The following is a 20,184-nucleotide window of genomic DNA, read 5'->3' as shown; positions in this document are numbered from 1 at the left end:
TTACTCTTGTTTTTGTCTTGTCTGGTTTTATTTTTTATTTTTTATTTTTTTGTGAAACACTTTGTGGCATTGTTTTAGAAGAGTGCTGCATATATAAAATTATTATTTTATTATTATTATTATTATTATTATTATCATTAAATTCCAGAGTAGGCAGATGAGTTTTAGTGGTGAATGCCAAGGCTCCACTAAGTTATTGGTTATTTAAGGTGTAAAATGCTCATGATCACAAGCCAGTGACTTGCGCATCTTTTAAAAGGAATTAACTGAACGTTTTACAACAGAATAACATACCATAGCTTGCTATAAAATAAACGTTTCACCGACGGCTAAATCTGGCTTTGGTATCCTGCTGTAGCAGAGATGACGAGCTTTTATTTTGAAATACACATGTACCAGGAAGTAGTTTTGTGCTACTAGGGGCGGTGCCAGCCGCTGTCTCTACTTCCTGGATCAATATGGCTAGCCTCCGCACAATGAAGATGCTTGCTGTATTGAGTTTATTTTCCCTGTATTTATTAGTGGACAGTCACAACATCGAGGTAAGTGCAGACCAACAATCACACGCCTCTGAAGTTAAGCTAACTTTTCATGCCTGACTTTGTATTCCGTCTGGGGTTTTGCCCTCACGTTAGCGGTTTTAGCTATCATGGAGCTAACCTGCCACCGGTCTGGCTTGCTGTCCGTCTTTATGTGATTTGCTTCTTGATGTGAGAGCGAACGTACGAGGACAGACACGTCACATCATGAAGCCAAACGTTAATACTCTTCTTCCTCCGTGCCGAAGGACAAAGCGGGGCAGTTCTTCAGCAGCGGCCATACAAACAACTGGGCCGTACTGGTGAGTATACGTGACACACAGCGGACAGCTCCTCATGCAGAAAAGCTCAAAAGACTGCCAGTTACAGTTATCGATTTATGAGAAATGGCAACATTATCTCGGTCATGGTGTGTAACGTCTTTCTAGTAGTGAGTATCTGTGAAAATTTGACCTGTGTCTTGTGCCTTTCCTAGGTGTGTACGTCTAGATTCTGGTTCAACTATCGTCATGTGGCCAACACCTTGTCAGTCTACAGAAGTGTCAAGAGACTGGGCATCCCAGACAGGTCATTTCAACAGTTTGTTGCTCTTCAAATTATACCACATTCAGTTTGTTTAGGTGGAGTTATAGAAAGTTCATTGAGAAATAATGACAGACATAACATGCTGGATGTAGGCAGAGTAACATGTGTGATATGCATGTATGCTGTCTTTGAATTGCGCTGTATTGGAGCTCCTGTTGTCCCGACGCCATATGGTGGTGTACTGTGTGCTTTGTCAGTGTCCAGTGTACTCTTTACATACTGTGTAATAATAATAATTGATAATAGTACATTTATATTTATATCATATATATATATATATATATATATGTGTGTGTGTGTGTGTGTGTGTGTGTGTGTGTATTATATGGTGTACATTGTGTATGGGCGGCACGGTGGCGCAGTGGTTAGCGTGGTTGCCTCACAGCAAGAAGGTCCTGGGTTCGAGCCCCGGGGTAGTCCAACCTTGGGGGTCGTCCCTGGTCCTCCTCTGTGTGGAGTTTCCATGTTCTCCCCATATCTGCGTGGGTTTCCTGCGGGTGCTCTGGTTTCCTCCCACAGTCCAAAGACATGTAGGTCAGGTGAATCGGCTGTACTAAATTGTCCCTAGGTGTGAATGTGTGTGGGTTTGTGTGTGTATGTCGGCCCTGTGTGATGGCCTGGCAGCCTGTCCAGGGTGTCTCCCTGCCTGCCGCCCAATGACTGCTGGGATAGGCTCCAGCATCCCCATGACCCTGAGAGCAGGATAAGCAGTTCGGATAATGGATGGACATTGTGTATGTATGTTAATACTATATCGATTGTTTTGGCACTGATGCCACAAGTCAAATCCTTGTATGTTGGCTGTATTTAATAGAGTAGAATAGACTTTATAAGTCATTTTGTACATACATACAAATAAAATTTACCCTCTGCATTTAACCCATCCTAGCTGTGTAGCTAGGAGCAGTGGGTAGCCGCCGTGTAGCACCCGGGGACCAACTCCAGTTATTTCTTCCTATTGCCTTGGTCAGGGACGCAGACAGGCCTATCAACCCTAACATAACATGTCTTTTTGGACAAATATAGCAATTCTTATTTTCTTGAGGCAATAGTTTAATTTTGTCAAGCAGAAGAGCTCCTGTACCCAAAACTCTTTGAAACCACTCTGCTGTTCTCATTAGATTTACATCACTTAGCGTCAGTTTATTTAATTTCCTGTCTTAGTAACTGATTTGTTTTTGGTTACACTGACAACAGCAACGGTCCTTTTGCCTGTTTCTAAGGCCCATACCCTGATCAAATATAACATCATTTTGTATATCCTCCGATGTTTATTTTTATTTATTTTGTTATGTTTTCATCAACAGCCACATAGTTTTGATGCTGGCGGATGACATGGCTTGTAATCACAGAAACCCCAAGCCTGCTACAGTGTTTAGCCACAAGAACATGGAACTGAATGTGTACGGTGACGATGTGGAGGTGGACTACCGTGGTTATGAGGTCAGTTCATGTTGTCAGGCACTCTCACACTCAAACACAATGAGTGTGTTGACAGGTGGACTAATAGCCCGATTATAAACCAATAAAGGCGTCGTTCGGGTTTTAGAAGCGGTTGTGCACACAGCCTTATCTGATGGTCTTCACTGGGGTAAGGTTAAAATCGGAGTGAGCATGGCACTGATAAGCACCTTGATTTTTGCTCAGTCTTGCACTTTATTAGCATATACACACTTAGCCGTCTTTGTTTTGGCTTTCTAAAGTGTGTGGGATGTTGTTTAAACGGCACAAACATAAGAGAAATGCTGAGTTTTTAGGGGGTCTTTAAACACAAAATGGCCACTAGCCAGTTAGGTCCGTGTAGCCTACATGGAAGCAGATGGCATACTATTGCAAAATAAACTATTGGCATTGTAATTTTATATATGTATATATATATATATATATATATATATATATATATATATATATATATATATATCAACACAGATACAGGAAAAAAGATTTGAATGCATAAAGCAGCTGATGAGTGCGAGACGCACGAAACAGGCCTGTACTGCTATGCATTAAAGTCTTTTTTCCTGTATCCGTGTTGATATTCTGCTCCTCATTAGTCGAGCACTCAACACCATTGACGGTTTCGGAAAAAAACGCTATATATATATATATATATATATATATATATATATATATATATATATATATATATACAGTCCCTGTGTTTTATGGCGGTATCAGCGATCCGACCTTTGTCACAGAGAATAAAGACATGACTTGGAAAGAAGCCGGTGTTTCTTTTGATAGTTTTCATAGTAAGATCATAAGTCATAAGCAGGCAAAGGTATCTGATGTCTCGGTGACCTTCCCTATTAACTGCAAAATTTACAAAGCGTCTTTTGTCACGTTGCTTTTTAATATACCGTTATCTTACTCATCCACCCATCTGCCCCCCTGACATTTCCATTCTTTATATGCGATTAAGAGTCGATAAAGTTTGGATAGAGGACGCTGCTGTGGCGTTGAGGGACTACAGTCGGTTCCCATGCTGGTTGCTCAGTGTGTAACGCTGACTGTCTGTCTGCCATTACACACACACAAGCCTGGAAGATGGCCAACACCTAACTCTTACACAGAATGGCAAGTAGGGACACTCATTATGTTAATGCATAAGAAATGATGAGATACTAAGGCAAGTGGAGAAAATAATCAGAAATGCTGACTTGAAGACTGTCACTGCTGCAGTCGGGCGGTTACAACAGCAAGTATTGAAAGAGTCGGCATATCGTATACTGATTACTAAATGAATTCAGGGTTTTATAGAGAAATACCATTATTTCTAAACACTTTAATTGATTAATACTGATTAAGATATTGCCCTTAACTGATTAGTCCCTGTAATCTATCGGTTTCCATGTTAATGCATCGGATCACACAGTAAAAATCACTGTTAATCAGTGATCTTCTGTCAGTAGGGTGAGATTTTATTCACCCCCCCTTTTCTCCCCAGTTGTACCCGGCCAATTACGAGCTGTCCCGGTCGCTGCTCCACCCCCTCTGACGATCCGGGGAGGGTTGCAGACTACCACATGCCTCCTCCAAGACATGTGGAGTTGCCAATCACTTCTTTTCACCTGACAGTGAGGAGTTTTGCCAGGGGGATGTAGCGCGTGGGAGGATCACGCTATTCCCCTCAGTTCCCCCTCCCCTCCAAACAGGCGCTCTGACCGACCAGAGGAGGCGCTAGTTCAGCGACCAGGACACATACCCACATCCAGCTTCCCACCTGCAGACACGGCCAATTGTGTCTGTAGGGGTGCCCGACCAAGCAGGAGGTAACGCAGGGATTCGAACTGGTGATCCCCGTGTTGGTAGGCAACGGAATAGACCGCTAAGCTACCTGGAGCCCCGTCAACGCATTTTAAGAATTTTCTAGAAATGAATGTCAGGAAAGTCAGAATACGCCTACCAAGAAAACAACACTTGGTTCAAGAACATTCTTGAGGCGGGCGTAAGGATTGGGGCTGCGTTTCGAAAAACGATGGCAGATTTTTATTTTTTTAAACAAAAAATACGTGTTCAAGACTCCAGCCCATATCAAGTCACCTGTTGAGGTGGATGCTGGATGGTTTGTCACAGTGCACCCTGCTGAGATTTTGCGGTGTTTGCCACATCTGTTTAACAGGAAATGACCTGGTATTTTACGTACCCGCAAATAGATGAGCGCCCGTAGTGCTTTGTTTCTGTTGTTGACCAAGGAAAAGCCCCGCTGTCTTATCAGGACTCTGTCGCGGCTTCAGATTATTTGCCTTGGTTTGTGCCGACTGTTGGAGGTGAGAACACACGGGCGGACATGGCCCTGCGAGCACACACGAGTGCATGTCTTCAGGCCGTGGGGACGTGCCGGGGAAGTCATTTTCGATGAAGAGGATATGAGGATGAGAAGAATTTAATGATTTTCATGTTTTTAATTAAAAGATAAGTAGAGCTGAGCGGTTCTGTTAACCTGTGTCAACACTACAGGGAACAGCTTCAAGTTTATGTTAATCATGTTACTTGAAAAATTAATATGGCCAGTCAGATCATATTTAGTCTTAAAAAGGTGATACATGGTTATATTGGCGATTAGTTTACGGTTTAATTTCAGTTTAATAAAACCCCTCCTGTTTAATTTGGAGCATGTCATAATTTCTTACTGGCCGACTCCATTATGGATTATTAAAGATTAGTTGTCGTTTGTATTCTGCCTGTGTTTCAGGTCACGGTGGAGAACTTCCTGCGTGTTCTGACTGGCAGACTGCCGCCCAGCACCCCGCGCTCCAAACGCCTCCTCTCCGACGACCGGAGCAATATCCTCATATACCTGACCGGTACTTCCTGTCCAGTTTCGTTTTAACATGTCCGTGATTAGGGTCTGTCTAATGTAAAACCGACACCCCACCGTGCACTGACCGATGACTCATCAAAGTACTGTTGTTGTGTCTGATGGCTTAGGGTGCCCCCAGGGAACCCCTCAACCAGCGCTGAGAGCGGGTCGGGCAGCGGCTGTCCCGGTCGCTGCTCCACCCCCTCTGCTGGTCCGGGGAGGGCTGCAGACTGCCACATGCCTCCTCCGATATATGTGGAGTCGCCAGCCGCCTCTTCGCACCTGACAGTGAGGAGCCTCGCTAGGGGGACGTAGTGCATGGGAGGATCACGCTATTCCCCCCAGTCCCCCCTCCCCCCTGAACAAGCGCCCCGAACGACCAGAGAAGGCGCTATTATACATGTGGGCCACTTCAGGCTCATATCCATTTTGTCAGGGTCAGAAGAAGGCCATCAGTGCCGCGTCATTGCCTGAAGTGGCCCACATCCGGATGCTATCTGGGGAGGAGGCGCTAGTGCAGCGACCAGGACACACACCCACATCTGGCTTCCCCACCCGCAGGCGCGGCCAATTGTGTCTGTAGGGACACCCGACCAAGCTGGAGGCAGCATGGGGATTCGAACCTGCGATCCCCGTGTTGATAGGCAACTGAATAAACCACTACGCCACCAGGGTGCCCAGCGGTTTATGATTTTAGTACTCAAATGTTTCATCACTAAGCATTTTGCAACCATCAAGCACTAAACCATGTGCAGCCAGATTAAAAAAAAGCAGGTGCTTGGAAAGCTTGTGGCACACAGGACCTTTATATCTGGTCTTATGTATCTGGTCTTATGTATCTGGTCTTTATATCTGGTCTGATGTAACTGTGTACCAGAACGGCTTTAAAACAGCAGCAGGATTCTGATATCTCAAAACAGTCTGGCTTTAAATGGTGTTGGATTAATTTACAGGTCATGGTGGGAACGGCTTTCTTAAGTTCCAGGACTCGGAGGAGATAAGCAACGTTGAATTAGCAGATGCCTTTGAGCAGATGTGGCAGAAAAGAAGGTACGTGACAGAGAGGTGGTAATGCAAATTGGGGTCAAAATGTTTTTTTTTCTAGTTTGCGTCAAATATTTTTATCTTGGACCTGAGAGCGGATTAGATGAAGACCAGATGAGCAGTCAAAAAATGCATAAAATGACATAAGCTAAATAATCTACAGTCAAAAGCAAGCCATTAATTTGGCTGAAGCATCATCAAGAATCAAGGTTTCATGATGCTGAGCAGCCATGATACACTAACTGGACCACCAGCAACTGAAAACATTCATATTTTCGCTGTTGTAGTTGTGAAGAGTTACACTTGTTACACATGGCACCAGACCTAAACTATGTAAACCTGTGCTGCAATACGCTGGGGCTGGCACGGCGGCGGAGTGGATAGCGCCGTCGCCTCACAGCAAGAAGGCCCTGGGTTCAAACCCCGGGGTTGTCCAACCGTGGGGGTCATCCCAGGTTGTCCTCTGTGTGGCGTTTGCATGTTCTCCCCGTGTCTGCATGGGTTTCCTCCGGGTCCTCCGGTTTCCTCTCACAGTCCAAAGACATGTAGGTCAGGTGAATCAGCTGTACTAAATTGTCCCTGGGTGTGAATGTGTTGGCCCTGTGATGGACCGGTGGCCTGTCCAGGGTGTCTCCCTGCCTGCCACCCATTGACTGCTGGGATAGGCTCCAGCATCCCCGCCACTAGAATTCGGATAAGCGGCTCGGGTAATGGATGGATGGATGTGCTGCAGTATCTGCCGGGGTAACAACCAGAGAATTTTTATATGCAAACCTCAACGGTGAATGAGGGCATGAAAGGAGAGCATTGGGGGAAAAAGCGGGAGAATGAGAGCGAGCAAGAGACCTCTTAGATAGTGAGAGAGAGAGAGAGAGAGAGAGAGAGAGCTTTACATAGGCCCTGTGATTAATGGACTGACTGTGTATTGGCTAACATTACCCTTCTTAATGGTGGGGGTGGTTAATTAGCAGATTTCATCAGGGTAAATGAGGCAGAGTAGCCGTCCGCCAGCAATAGCCTGGTTGTCCTCCAGACCTCCGACTTTCAACAGACTGTTTTGGGTGACAGTCCGGCCCCATGCTGGCAAGATAAAAGCGTGGCGATGCTAGCTTTGACGCTGATGTGATAATAGCGGGGTTGAACAGCTGCCTCATCAACTTCATTCCCCTCATGGCTGATGTGGTGTTTGCTGGGGTGGATTTTAAATTGCTGCCCCGTGTCAAGTCTGCCAACCGGATTTAAGACTTCTCTCACTGGAGGAGGAAGTTGCAGAGCGAGGATGTTTGTGTGGGTGGGACGTGTAGAAGTGGACCGGGTGAAGTCGGAGCAGTCGGTTTCTGTTGGACGCCATGGCAACAGCCATTTGTAGTGATGCTAGAAGGTCGTGGGTTATGCGGCTTTTGATTGAAACAAACCAATGCGGGTTGTTTTAGATACTCATTATCTCTGCTACCTCATTTGAGACTGTGTCTGCTGGATGCTGTTCATTTCCTGTATTCAAAAGAGTGTTTCGAGGGCGTCTGGGTGGTGTAGCGGTCTATTCCATTGCCTACCAACACAGGGATCTTCGGTTCGAATCCCCGTGTTGCCTCCGGCTCGGTTGGGCGTCCCTTCAGACACAATTGGCCGTGTCTGCAGGTGGGAAGCCGGATGTGGGTATGTGTCCTGGTCGCTGCACTAGCACCTCCTTTGGTTGGTCGGGGCGCCTGTTCAGGGGGCAGGGGGAACTGGGGGGAATAGCGTGATCCTCCCACGTGCTACGTCTCCCTGGTGAAACTCCTTACTGTCAGGTGAAAAGAAGTGGCTGGTGACTCCACATGTATCGGAGGAGGCATGTGGTAGTCTGTAGCCCTCCCTGGATTGGCAGAGGGGGTGGAGCAGCGACCGGGATGGCTCGGAAAAGTGGGGTAATTGGCCGGGTACAGTTGGGGAGAAAAAGGGGGAAACCCCCCCCCCCATCCACCCACCACAAAAAAAAAAAGAGTTTTTCAAAATACGAAAAAGATGTACTGGCCAAATAAGTTTACTTGTGTAAGGAATTTGACTTGGCGAGTTGCTCACATATAACACGTAAGATCTACCGCACAATTATGAAAGCAGAAAGTGTGAGTCGTGGGAATAATGTGTGTCTTTCACATCGTATGCAGACAGCAGTCAAAAAGGCGGTAGATGTCAGAGTCTGTGATACCCCAGCAGTTTGCAAAGGGGGAAAAAAGTCAGAAATGGTGGGTCTTTAATATACGTGTGTGTGTGTGTGTGTGTGTGTGTGTGTGTGTGTGTGTGTTCCCCTTTGCCCAGGTACAACGAGTTGCTGTTCATTATTGACACCTGCCAGGGCGCCTCCATGTACGAGAGATTCTACTCCCCCAATCTGATGGCCCTGGCCAGTAGCCAAGTTGGAGAGGACTCCCTGTCTGTGAGTTACCTGTCCTACCTAACAGGGATGCACCGGTACCACCTTTTTTCAGACCAAGTACAAGTACTTAGACTTGGTCAAAGTAAGGTGAATCAGTTCAGCTGGACACAACTGACTGCAGGTATCCCACCCTTATCAACAATACAGTGGCATGACGACTGAAACCAACCATCAGTTTCATATGCAAATTACCATGAGCATTAACTACAGTTACAAGTCATTTCATTTCATGAACTTGCGTATATGAATTGAAGCAAAATATTGTTTCTCCCAGCCTACAGCAGTGAAACACAAAGACAAAAACACATATCCAAACTATAAGACCACATATATCCAAACTACAAAAACACATATGTCCAATATATCCCAAAAAAAAAATGTCCCTGTCCAAGAGAGCGAACACCAGGATGACCGTCGGAACTGCTGGTTTGCATGGGCTAGCAGTTAGCTTAGTTAAGATGTACTCTCAGGCCGGTTGCTCGGTTTAGGGATGGTCCCACTTCACATAGAAGGGCTCTTTGACTCCCCGTTCAAACCAACGTTTCTCCCTATCAAGGATGTGCACATCCTCAACCTTGAAAGAGTGGCCACTGGCCTGTAGGTGGTGTCGACTGTGGAGTCCTGGCCTGTAGATGGTGTAGACTGGAGTCCTGGCCTGACGTGTTAGCTCTCCTGTGTTGTGCAATCCTCTTGGCCAGCATCTGTTTAGTTTCCCCGATGTACAAGTCACGGCAATCTTCCTGGCACTTCCCAATTCCTCTCTCTGAACAGTACACATGGCCATTGTAGCTCTAGCTAATGGTCACGCCCGTATTTGCATATGGAACTGATCGTTGGTTTCAGTCGTTATGCCACTGTATTGTTTATAAGGGTGGGGATACCTTCAGTCAGTTGAGGCTGAAGAGGTCACTTAGATGATGAAGCAATGTATCTTTCGGTAAACATTGTATCCAGGTGAACTGATTCATCTTTCTTTGACTTTGTTACCTGGATTATTGAGCATGCATTAAAAACAAAAAAACCCTTACATTTGGGTACTTGCTGATACGGAGTACCGATGTGAGTACTTAATAATACCATTACCGTTCCAGCAATGACTTTGCAAACGTGTTTTGTTTTCATCAGATGTTGCTCACTGTCTGACTGTAACACATTACACAGACAACATGATGCTGTTGCTCACGTTTTAACATTCAACTTTGTGTTTTCCTGAACAAACGTGGCACTGCCACACACATCACATCACTGTAACCTGCAGCAAATGCAGTGGCTGTCAGAACAACATACAAGTGTGGCAGAACAGCGGAAATGATGTATCTTACGTCAGTGCTGTCTGTGAGGAATAACCCGTAAAATACACCAGGCACGGACGTGGCGCGCCTCGTAGGCAAGGTGGAGCGTCCTTTTACCTGCTACACCAACTGTGTCTGTGTTTTGATTTTGGTATACTATATTAATCCCCGTGGGGCAAGTCTTCCTCTGCATGTAACCCACCCTAGCTCTGTAGCTAGGAGCAGTGGGCAGCCGCCGTGCAGCACCCGGGGTCCAGCTCCAGCTCGTCTTGCCATGCCTTGCTCAGAGGCACAGACAGGAGTATTAACCCTAACATGCATGTCTTTTTGATGGTGGGGGACACCAGAGCACCCGGACAAAACCCACCGCAGACACGGGGGGGGGGGGGGGGACATGCAAACTCCACACAGGACGATGTGGGATGACTCCCCCTCCCCCTCTCAAGGTTGGACAACCCCAGGGTTCGAACCCAGGACCTTCTTGCTGTGAGGCGACAGCGCTAACCATTGGGCCACCATGCTGGCCTGATAACGTTGTACCTCTGGTTTTAACCACAGGGGCATGGATGCTGTTCGATCCATTTTCTGATCAGCCTTCAGAACAGTGAGACAGACGTCCCAGTTCTACAGCAACAGTTGTGTCTTCAACAGGATTTTATCGGTACCATATGCCTATGGACTCTAGCCCTGATCTACGGTGTCATGCAGTATTCTTGCAGTTTTAGCAGACACACAGCTAGTCCACACCCGGTTGCACAATCTATGCAGAGCGTCCGATTCTGGAAAAGAGAACCCGGTTCTGAACGGGGCATTCGGTTGTGAACGCTCTTTGCACTTTGACTACAAGGTGTCATATCAGTCTTCTCGTGTCTTACACATCTAATGAAAAAGCAAACAGAATAGACACGTTTTTCACTCACAGATACACATCCATTTGATTGATTTATTTTAATGTGCAATGACCAAAACCCCCACAAGGTTGCGTTGCTGCATCGCGTTGCCTCTGGTACAGTGAGGTATTTGTTTTAATCATGTTTAAACAGATTGTTGTTGTTTTTCACACTGTTCTGTGTAGTTTTTACCTGTTGAAGCAGAAGTGAAGCAGAAATCATGGCTGGCACGCAACCACATGCAATGCAGTCGCAGTTTAGCGGGTAAAAAACCCCCGCTGGGGCGTCCCGGTGGCGTAGCGGTCTGTTCCGTTGCCTACCAACACGGGGATTGCTGGTTCCAATCCCTGTGGCGGATGTGGCGCGAATGTGGCTGTGTGTCCTGGTCACTGCACTAGCGCCTCCTCTGGTTGGTCGGGGTGCCTGTTCAGGGGGGAGTGGGAACTGGAACTGGGGGGAATAGCGTGATCCTCCCATGCACTACGTCCCCCTGGCGAAACTCCTCACTGTCAGATGAAAAGAATCGGCTGGCGACTCCACATGTATCGGAGGGGGCATGTGGTAGTCTGCAGCCCTCCCCAGACCAGCAGAGGGGGCGGAGCAGCGACCAGGAAGGCTCGGACAAATGGGGTAAATGGCACAATTACAAGTACAATTGGGAGAAAAGGGGGGAACCCCCCCCCCCAAAAAAAACGCTCCACCCCGCTGCTTACATGATGCGGCGTGTCCGTGCCTGGGCTGCCTGCATTTACGCTTGAAACTTCGTCTTTTCTTGCTACATGTGGACAGACGACACGCCGACGTGTTCATCTGCGTCTCGGCCGTCGCGCCGCGCCGCCTGTCTGGCTCCGCCTCCTCCTCATCCTGTACCAATGTTGAAAAAGGGCACTGCTCACTTTTCACAATTTCTACAGGGATTGTCTCGCCTGGTACCAGCTGCAGTTATACGAGAGTCGTTTTATGAGTACGATTATGAGTACATGAGGACAATATCGGACCGATACCCAGTACTGGTATCGTACCGGTACCCAGTACTGGTGTCGGTATCTGTTTATCCCTACTGACTAAGCAGCATTATCGGTTTCAAAAACGTCAGACTCCTGAATGACTGACATAAGTTTTATTTTTTTCCTTTTTTTTTTTTTTGTGAATTTTTCCCCCTTTTTCTTCCCAGTTGTACTTGGCCAATTACCCCACTCTTCCGAGCCGTCCCGGTTGCTGCTCCACCCCCTCTGCCGATCCAGGGAGGGCTGCAGACTACCACATGCCTCCTCCGATACATGCGGAGTCACCCGCCGCTTCTTTTCACCTGACAGTGAGGAGTTTCACCAGGGGGACGTAGCGCATGGGAGGATCCCGCTATTCCCCCCCAGTTCCCCCCCGAACAGGCCCCCCCTAGTGTGGCGACCAGGGCACAATTGTATCTGTAGGGATGCCTGACCAAGCCGGAGGTAACACGGGGATTTGAACCGACGATCGCCGCATTGGTAGACAGCGAAACAGACCGCTACACCAACTGGATGCCCCTATAAAGCAGTTATCTCTCCTTATTTTGTCAGTTGTTCAGACAGTAGGAGGACAGAGAAGGGGGCGGGGCAAGGGGGTTTGTTGTGGCATGCTTTTCCAGGCCAGCGGGGGCACACCTACCTGAAAAGGTGCCGCATAAACTCAGTTTCAGGTGCTTTAGTGAGGGGTGTGTTTGAGTGTTGACGCCGTTTGTACGGCGAAACAAGAGGCATCTTATTAACTGCAGTTGATCCATTACTTTCAGAATGTAGTGCCGAACGACCAGGATGTGGCGCCGAACGACCAGGATTTGGCGCCGAACAACCAGAATGTAGCGCAGAACGACAAGGATGTGGCGCCGAACGACCAGGATGTGGCGCCGAACGACCAGGATGTGGCACCGAACGACCAGAATGTAGTGCAGAACGGCCAGGATGTAGCTCTGACCGACCAGGATGTGGCGCCGAACGACCAGGGTGTAGCGCAGAACGACCAGGATGTGGCGCCGAACGACCAGGATGTGGCGCAGAACGACCAGGATGTGACGCAGAATGACCAGGATATAACGCCGAACGACCAGGATATAACGCCGAACGACCAGGCTATGGCGCCGAACGACCAGGATGTGGCGCCGAACGACCAGGATGTGGCGCCGAACGACCAGGATGTGGCGCCGAACGACCAGGATGTGGGGCCGAACGACAAGGATGTTGCGCCGAACGACCAGGATGTGGCGCAGAATGACCAGGATGTGGCGCCGAACGACCAGGATGTGGCGCCGAACGACCAGGATGTGGCGCCGAACGACCAGGATGTGGCGCCGAACGACCAGGATGTGGCGCCGAACGACCAGGATGTGGCGCCGAACGACCAGGATGTGGCGCCGAACGACCAGGATGTGGCGCCGAACGACCAGGATGTGGGGCCGAACGACCAGGATGTTGCACCGAACGACCGGGATGTGGCGCCGAACGACAAGGATGTGGCGCAGAACGACCAGGATGTGGTGCCGAACGACCAGGATGTAGTGCAGAACGGCCAGGATGTAGCTCCGACCGACCAGGATGTGGCGCCGAACGACCAGGGTGTAGCGCAGAACGACCAGGATGTGGCGCAGAACGACCAGGATGTGACGCAGAATGACCAGGATGTGACGCCGAACGACCAGGATATAACGCCGAACGACCAGGCTATGGCGCCGAACGACCAGGATGTAGTGCAGAACAGCCAGGATGTAGCTCCGACCGACCAGGATGTGGCGCCGAACGACCAGGGTGTAGCGCAGAAAGACCAGGATGTGGCGCCGAACGACCAGGATGTGGGGCCGAACGACCAGGATGTTGCGCCGAACGACCAGGATGTGGGGCCGAACGACCAGGATGTTGCGCCGAAGACCAGGATGTAGCGCCGAACGACCAGGATGTGGCGCCGAACGACCAGGATGTGGCGCCGAACGACCAGGATGTTGCGCCGAAGACCAGGATGTAGCGCCGAACGACCAGGATGTGGCGCAGAAGACCAGGATGTGGCGCAGAACGACCAGGATGTTGCGCAGAACTACCAGGATGTAGCGCTGAACGACCAGGATGTTGCGCTGAACGACCAGGATGTTGCGCTAAACGACCAGGATGTGGCGCCGAACGACCAGGATGTGGCGCCGAACGACCAGGATGTAGCGCCGAACGACCAGGATGTGGCGCCGAACGACCAGGATGTGGCGCAGAACGACCAGGATGTTGCGCCGAACGACCAGGGTGTAGCGCCGAACGACCAGGATGTTGCGCCGAACGACCAGGATGTGGCGCAGAACGACCAGGATGTGGTGCCGAACGACCAGGATGTGGCGCCGAACGACCAGGATTTGGCGCAGAACGACCAGGATGTGGCGCCGAACGACCAGGATGTGGCGCCGAACGACCAGGATGTAGCGCTGAACGACCAGGATGTGGCGCCGAACGACCAGGATGTAGCACAGAACGACCAGGATGTGGCGCCGAACGACCAGGATGTGGCGCAGAACGACCAGGATGTGGCGCCGAACGACCAGGATGTAGCACAGAACGACCAGGATGTGGCGCCGAACGACCAGGATGTAGCACAGAACGACCAGGATGTAGCACAGAACGACCAGGATGTAGCGCAGAACGACCAGGATGTAGCGCAGAACGACCAGGATGTGGTGCCGAACGACCAGGATGTGGCGCCGAACGACCAGGGTGTAGCGCAGAAAGACCAGGATGTGGCGCCGAACGACCAGGATGTGGGGCCGAACGACCAGGATGTTGCGCCGAACGACCAGGATGTGGGGCCGAACGACCAGGATGTTGCGCCGAAGACCAGGATGTAGCGCTGAACGACCAGGATGTGGCGCCGAACGACCAGGATGTGGCGCCGAACGACCAGGATGTTGCGCCGAAGACCAGGATGTAGCGCCGAACGACCAGGATGTGGCGCAGAAGACCAGGATGTGGCGCAGAACGACCAGGATGTTGCGCAGAACTACCAGGATGTAGCGCTGAACGACCAGGATGTTGCGCTGAACGACCAGGATGTTGCGCTAAACGACCAGGATGTGGCGCCGAACGACCAGGATGTGGCGCCGAACGACCAGGATGTAGCGCCGAACAACCAGGATGTGGCGCCGAACGACCAGGATGTGGCGCAGAACGACCAGGATGTTTCGCCGAACGACCAGGGTGTAGCGCCGAACGACCAGGATGTTGCGCCGAACGACCAGGATGTGGCGCAGAACGACCAGGATGTGGTGCCGAACGACCAGGATGTGGTGCCGAACGACCAGGATGTGGCGCCGAACGACCAGGATTTGGCGCAGAACGACCAGGATGTGGCGCCGAACGACCAGGATGTGGCGCCGAACGACCAGGATGTAGCGCTGAACGACCAGGATGTGGCGCCGAACGACCAGGATGTAGCACAGAACGACCAGGATGTGGCGCCGAACGACCAGGATGTGGCACAGAATGACCAGGATGTGGCGCCGAACGACCAGGATGTAGCACAGAACGACCAGGATGTGGCGCCGAACGACCAGGATGTAGCACAGAACGACCAGGATGTAGCACAGAACGACCAGGATGTAGCGCAGAACGACCAGGATGTGGTGCCGAACGACCAGGATGTGGCGCCGAACGACCAGGATGTGGCGCCGAACGACCAGGATGTGGCGCCGAAAGACCAGGATGTAGCACAGAACGACCAGGATGTGGTGCCGAACGGCACAAAATAAACACGCTTATTCGTCTGACAGCTTCAGCTGCTCGACGGCGGGTATTGTGATCATGCATCAAAGTGCCCCGGCTCCAGATCTGGGAGATTTGGCTCGGTGCACAGATGTCCACAGGGCGCCGGGGGGACTCGCGGCACAGTTCAGCACAAACGTGGCACTTACTTGACATCTGGCTCTTGTTCCCGTAATGAAGAACGACTCCCGCGTCTCTCGTCGTCACACATAATTGCTATCGCCCGTTAGCAGGAAAACAAACGTGTGTGTGTTTTTGTGGTTTCGTGAAAGATAAATTGTCAGCCTGCTTGTCATTTGGTGTCGTCGCCTGCCGGCGGCTTGTTTTCTGTTCATTTCGTCGCTTTGCCGGACTAGAGCGAAGAAATACGCAGAGTCGGGTAGAAACAATTCTGAACATCAAGGTCGAGGTTCAAGTCAACCTCGTTTAACTCTGTGGCCCCGTGGTTAGCGCTGTCGCCTCACAGCGACAAGGTCCTGGGTTCGAACCCCGGGGTTGTCCCACCTCCGGGGTCGTCCCGGGTGGAGTGAAGCTCCGTGTGGAGTTGGCATGTTCGCCCCGTGTCTGCGGTGGGTTTCCCCCGCCATAAAAAAAAAAAACACGCATGTTAGGGTTAATACTCCTGTGTGCCCCTGAGCAAGGCATGGCAAGACGAACTGGAGTTGGTCCCCGGGTGCTGCACGGCGGCTGCCCCCTGCTGCTAGCTACACAGCTAGGATGGGCTACATGCAGAGAAGAATTGCCCCACGGGGATTAATAAAAGCAGTAACCCCCCCCCCCCCAAATAAAAACAAACCCCAGAAGGGTTTGTGTGATACGGTTATAGGCATTATTTTTTGGTTAATGGCCGCCTAAATGAGGACCATAACCACGCCTGAAGTAGGGACCAGAACTACAACTATATTTCAAGTGCCCCCTCCATGTGTAGCTGCAGTGTGAAACCATGTCTCTCTTTCCCCCGCTGTTCTGCAGCACCAGCCAGACCTGGCCATCGGAGTCCACCTGATGGACCGCTACACCTTCTACCTGCTGGAGTTCCTGGAGGACATTCACCCAGCCAGCACAGCCAACATGAATGACCTGGTGAGGGCCTCGACTTTGTGGTTGTGGTTGTGCGTGAGTGTGTGTGTCTATGCATTTGTCCGCTGATATGGCTGTGTGTATGTGCCGCGTGGTCATGTGGGAGTGGCCTGAGTGTGTATAGTGGTCTTGTGTGTGTACCTGGGAGTACAGTTGTCTATCTTTGAATATGGAAGTGTGTGTGTGCTTATATCGGTGAATGTGGTTGTGTGTGTGTGTGTTGTAGCAAATTCAGGGGGCAGCCGGGAATCGAACCCGGGTGTCCCAGACCTCGGGCGACTGCGGTAACCAGCCAAAGGGTCCGACCCGTTAGCTAAGGGCTAGCGAGCCTAGGCATCCGTGGTCGTTGCAGTGTGTATCGACGTGTGTGTGTGTTGGCATCTGAGCGTGCCTGCTGTGTGCGCTGATGCGGAGTGTCCGTGTGTGTGCAGACCTGTTGGTTTTTGTTGTGACCATACCCACGTGTGTGTACACGTGGGTATGAGATGTCCACCAGGGAGCCCAGTGTGCTTGTACTTGCATGCACACTCCGCATTCACAAAAATAGGTGTGTGGCTGTGCCCACCTGGTTGTGGTTTGTGTATGTAAATCCGGCTCAGTCATGTCGTACATGTTGTCTTGTGTCGGCGGGGCGTTCCTGTCGAGAGATGCAGCGCTGTGGATGCTGGCGGTTCTCGCTGGCGCCCCCTCTCTCCCTAGTTTAACATGCACAGGAGGTGGCAGAGCAGCTTAGCGTTCAATGGTCTTGAACATGATATGCCCAGAATGGTAAGGCAGAGCTATCTGCCCCCTCTCTTTACCCTGCCTACAGTCTTGCCACCCCCCGTCGGCTGGAAAGGAAGCCCCCCAGGTTTAGATGAAAGAGGTGGAGCTGCCAGCCTCCACCTCACAGCAGTCTTGCTAGATGCAAAAACACTTAAAATAGACTGGGTAATTCTGCACTAGGGTTGTTGGCCTTTTGATAGGACTGAGAGAGAGAGGAGAGGGAGAGAGAGGAGAGAGAGGGAGAGAGACAAGGAGTGAGAGAGAGAGAGAGGAGAGGGAGGGGGAGAGAGAGAGGAGAGGGAGGGAGAGAGACAAGGAGTGAGAGAGAGAGAGAGGAGAGGGAGGGAGAGAGAGAGGAGAGGGAGGGAGAGAGAGAGGAGAGGGAGGGAGAGAGAGAGGAGAGGGAGGGAGAGAGAGAGGAGAGGGAGGGAGAGAGACAAGGAGTGAGTGAGAGAGAGAGGAGAGGGAGGGAGAGAGAGAGGAGAGGGAGGGAGAGAGACAAGGAGTGAGAGAGAGAGAGAGGAGAGGGAGGGAGAGAGAGAGGAGAGGGAGGGAGAGAGACAAGGAGTGAGAGAGAGAGAGAGAGAGAGGAGAGGGAGGGAGAGAGAGAGGAGAGGGAGGGAGAGAGGGAGAGAGAGGGAGAGAGACAAGAAGGAGAGGGGGAGAGAGAGAGAGAGAGAGGGGGGGGGAGAGAGAGAGAGAGAGGGAGTGAGAGAAGGAGAGGGGGAGAGAGAGAGGAGAGGGAGGGAGAGAGAGGAGAGAGAGGAGAGGGAGAGAGAGAGATTTCTGATTTTTAAAAGGTACATTTATTCCAAATACGCTACAGTCCAACAGCTTATACCAAACACAATTATCTCTTTATAATCCAGCTCATACAAAAAACAGTTTCAGGGGAAAACAAAAAACATTGAGTAGTCTAAACAAGTATTTGTAAAAAACAAAACAAAACAGAATTTCAAAATAAAATAACCCAACATAACCAACACAAAATCACCTCGGGGGGTTTGCAGCACACAACATCCTGTCCTTAAGACCCCCGCATCAAATGAGGAACAACTCCTAAAAAAAACCTTTAACAGGGAGAAAAAATAGGAAGAAACCTCAGGGAGAGCAACAGAGGAGGGATCTCTGAGAGAGAAGGAGAGGGAGGGAGAGAGAGAGAAGGAGAGGGAGGGAGAGAGAGAGAAGGAGGGAGAGAGAGAGAGAAGGAGTTTTAATCTTTGCAAATTGCTTTAGCAACAACATATTTTTTGTTCATGCCAATAAAGCTATTTGACTTTGAATTTGAGAGAGGAGAGGGAGAGAGAGAAGGAGAGAGAGGAGAGGGAGAGTGAGAAGGAGAGAGGAGAGAGAGAGAGGAGAGGGAGAGAGAGAAGAGAGAAAAGGTGCGGGAGAGAGAGAGGGGAGAGAGAGTGAGAAGGAGAGAGGAGAGGGAGAGAGAGAAGGAGAGGGAGGGGAGAGAGGAGAGGGAGAGTGAGAAGGAGGGAGAGAGAAGGAGAGGGAAGGAGAGAGAGAGGAGAGGGAGAGAGAGAGAGAAGGTGCGGGAGAGAGGGAAGGAGAGGAGGGAGAGAGGAGAGTGAGAAGGAGAGAGGAGAGGGAGAGAGAGAAGGATAGGGAAGGAGAGAGAGAGGAGAGGAGAGAGAGAAGAGAGAGAAGGTGCTGGAGAAGGAGAGGGAGAGTGAGAGAGAGAGAGGAGAGGGAGGGAGAGAAGAGAGAGAAGGCGCGGGAGAGAGTAAGAGAGAGAGAGTGAGTGGGATCGAGAGATCAGGCTTGGTCTCTGTGATGAACTGCTCCACTTCCATCTTTTCACGCTGCAGAGACGGAGCAGCCAATAAGCCGCCTCTCCTGGGTCAACTCCCGCCCCGTGAAAGCTGCCAGTCAGACACTTCATACGTGGCTCTGTGTGCTCTCTCTCTCTCTCTCTCTCTCTCTCTCTCTCTCTCTCTCTCTCTCTCTCTGTCTGTCTGTCTGTCTGTCTGTCTGTCTGTCTGTCTGTCTGTCTGTCTGTCTGTCTGTCTGTCTGTCTGTCTGTCTGTCTGTCTGTCTGTCTGTCTGTCTCTCTCTCTCTGTCTGTCTGTCTGTCTGTCTGTCTGTCTCTCTCTCTCTCTCTCTGTCTGTCTGTCTGTCTGTCTGTCTGTCTGTCTGTCTGTCTGTCTGTCTGTCTGTCTGTCTGTCTGTCTGTCTGTCTCTCTCTCTCGTTCTGTGGTCGGTCTGCGTGGCAGAGCCTTGGCCCTCCAAATCAATGTGGTCTGAGTAATGCAAATTATTCTTTCCAATTTTCTTGTTTCTGAAAATGGGCTCCTTGTTCAGGGCTGTTTCATAGCATTAAGGATCAATACCATGGATTTTTCTTTTTTCTTTTTTGCGTGGGCCTTAGCCTCGCTGTGCAGGGTTGTTGTTTGTTGAAATTGAAATTGCATCGACCTCTGTCACCAAATCCTCCAGCAGAGCTTTGTGTTCCCTATGTTTTCAAGCGGTGTTGGGTGACAGAGATAAGGTTTGCT

The 20,184-nt window shown here is 50.3% G+C and overlaps 1 protein-coding gene across 1 annotated transcript in view; it reads left to right on the top strand.

Annotated features, from left to right (window-relative positions):
• Positions 1 to 433: 433 nt before the first annotated feature.
• The window catches only part of pigk (phosphatidylinositol glycan anchor biosynthesis, class K), a 42,283-nt gene continuing 22,532 nt past the window's right edge, over positions 434 to 20,184 (top strand). Inside the window, exons 1-8 of the mRNA XM_056293385.1 lie at positions 434 to 542; positions 788 to 841; positions 1,015 to 1,106; positions 2,432 to 2,567; positions 5,320 to 5,431; positions 6,381 to 6,477; positions 8,770 to 8,887; positions 16,808 to 16,918. Of these exons, the coding sequence (XP_056149360.1) occupies positions 459 to 542; positions 788 to 841; positions 1,015 to 1,106; positions 2,432 to 2,567; positions 5,320 to 5,431; positions 6,381 to 6,477; positions 8,770 to 8,887; positions 16,808 to 16,918 (804 nt within the window). The 5' untranslated portion in view covers positions 434 to 458. The remainder of the gene's footprint in view (positions 543 to 787; positions 842 to 1,014; positions 1,107 to 2,431; positions 2,568 to 5,319; positions 5,432 to 6,380; positions 6,478 to 8,769; positions 8,888 to 16,807; positions 16,919 to 20,184) is intronic.

This window comes from Lampris incognitus, chromosome 14 (genome assembly GCF_029633865.1).
Source record: "Lampris incognitus isolate fLamInc1 chromosome 14, fLamInc1.hap2, whole genome shotgun sequence".
Classification (NCBI taxonomy): Eukaryota; Metazoa; Chordata; class Actinopteri; order Lampriformes; family Lampridae; genus Lampris; species Lampris incognitus.
This window is presented reverse-complemented; position numbering and strand designations above follow the sequence as displayed.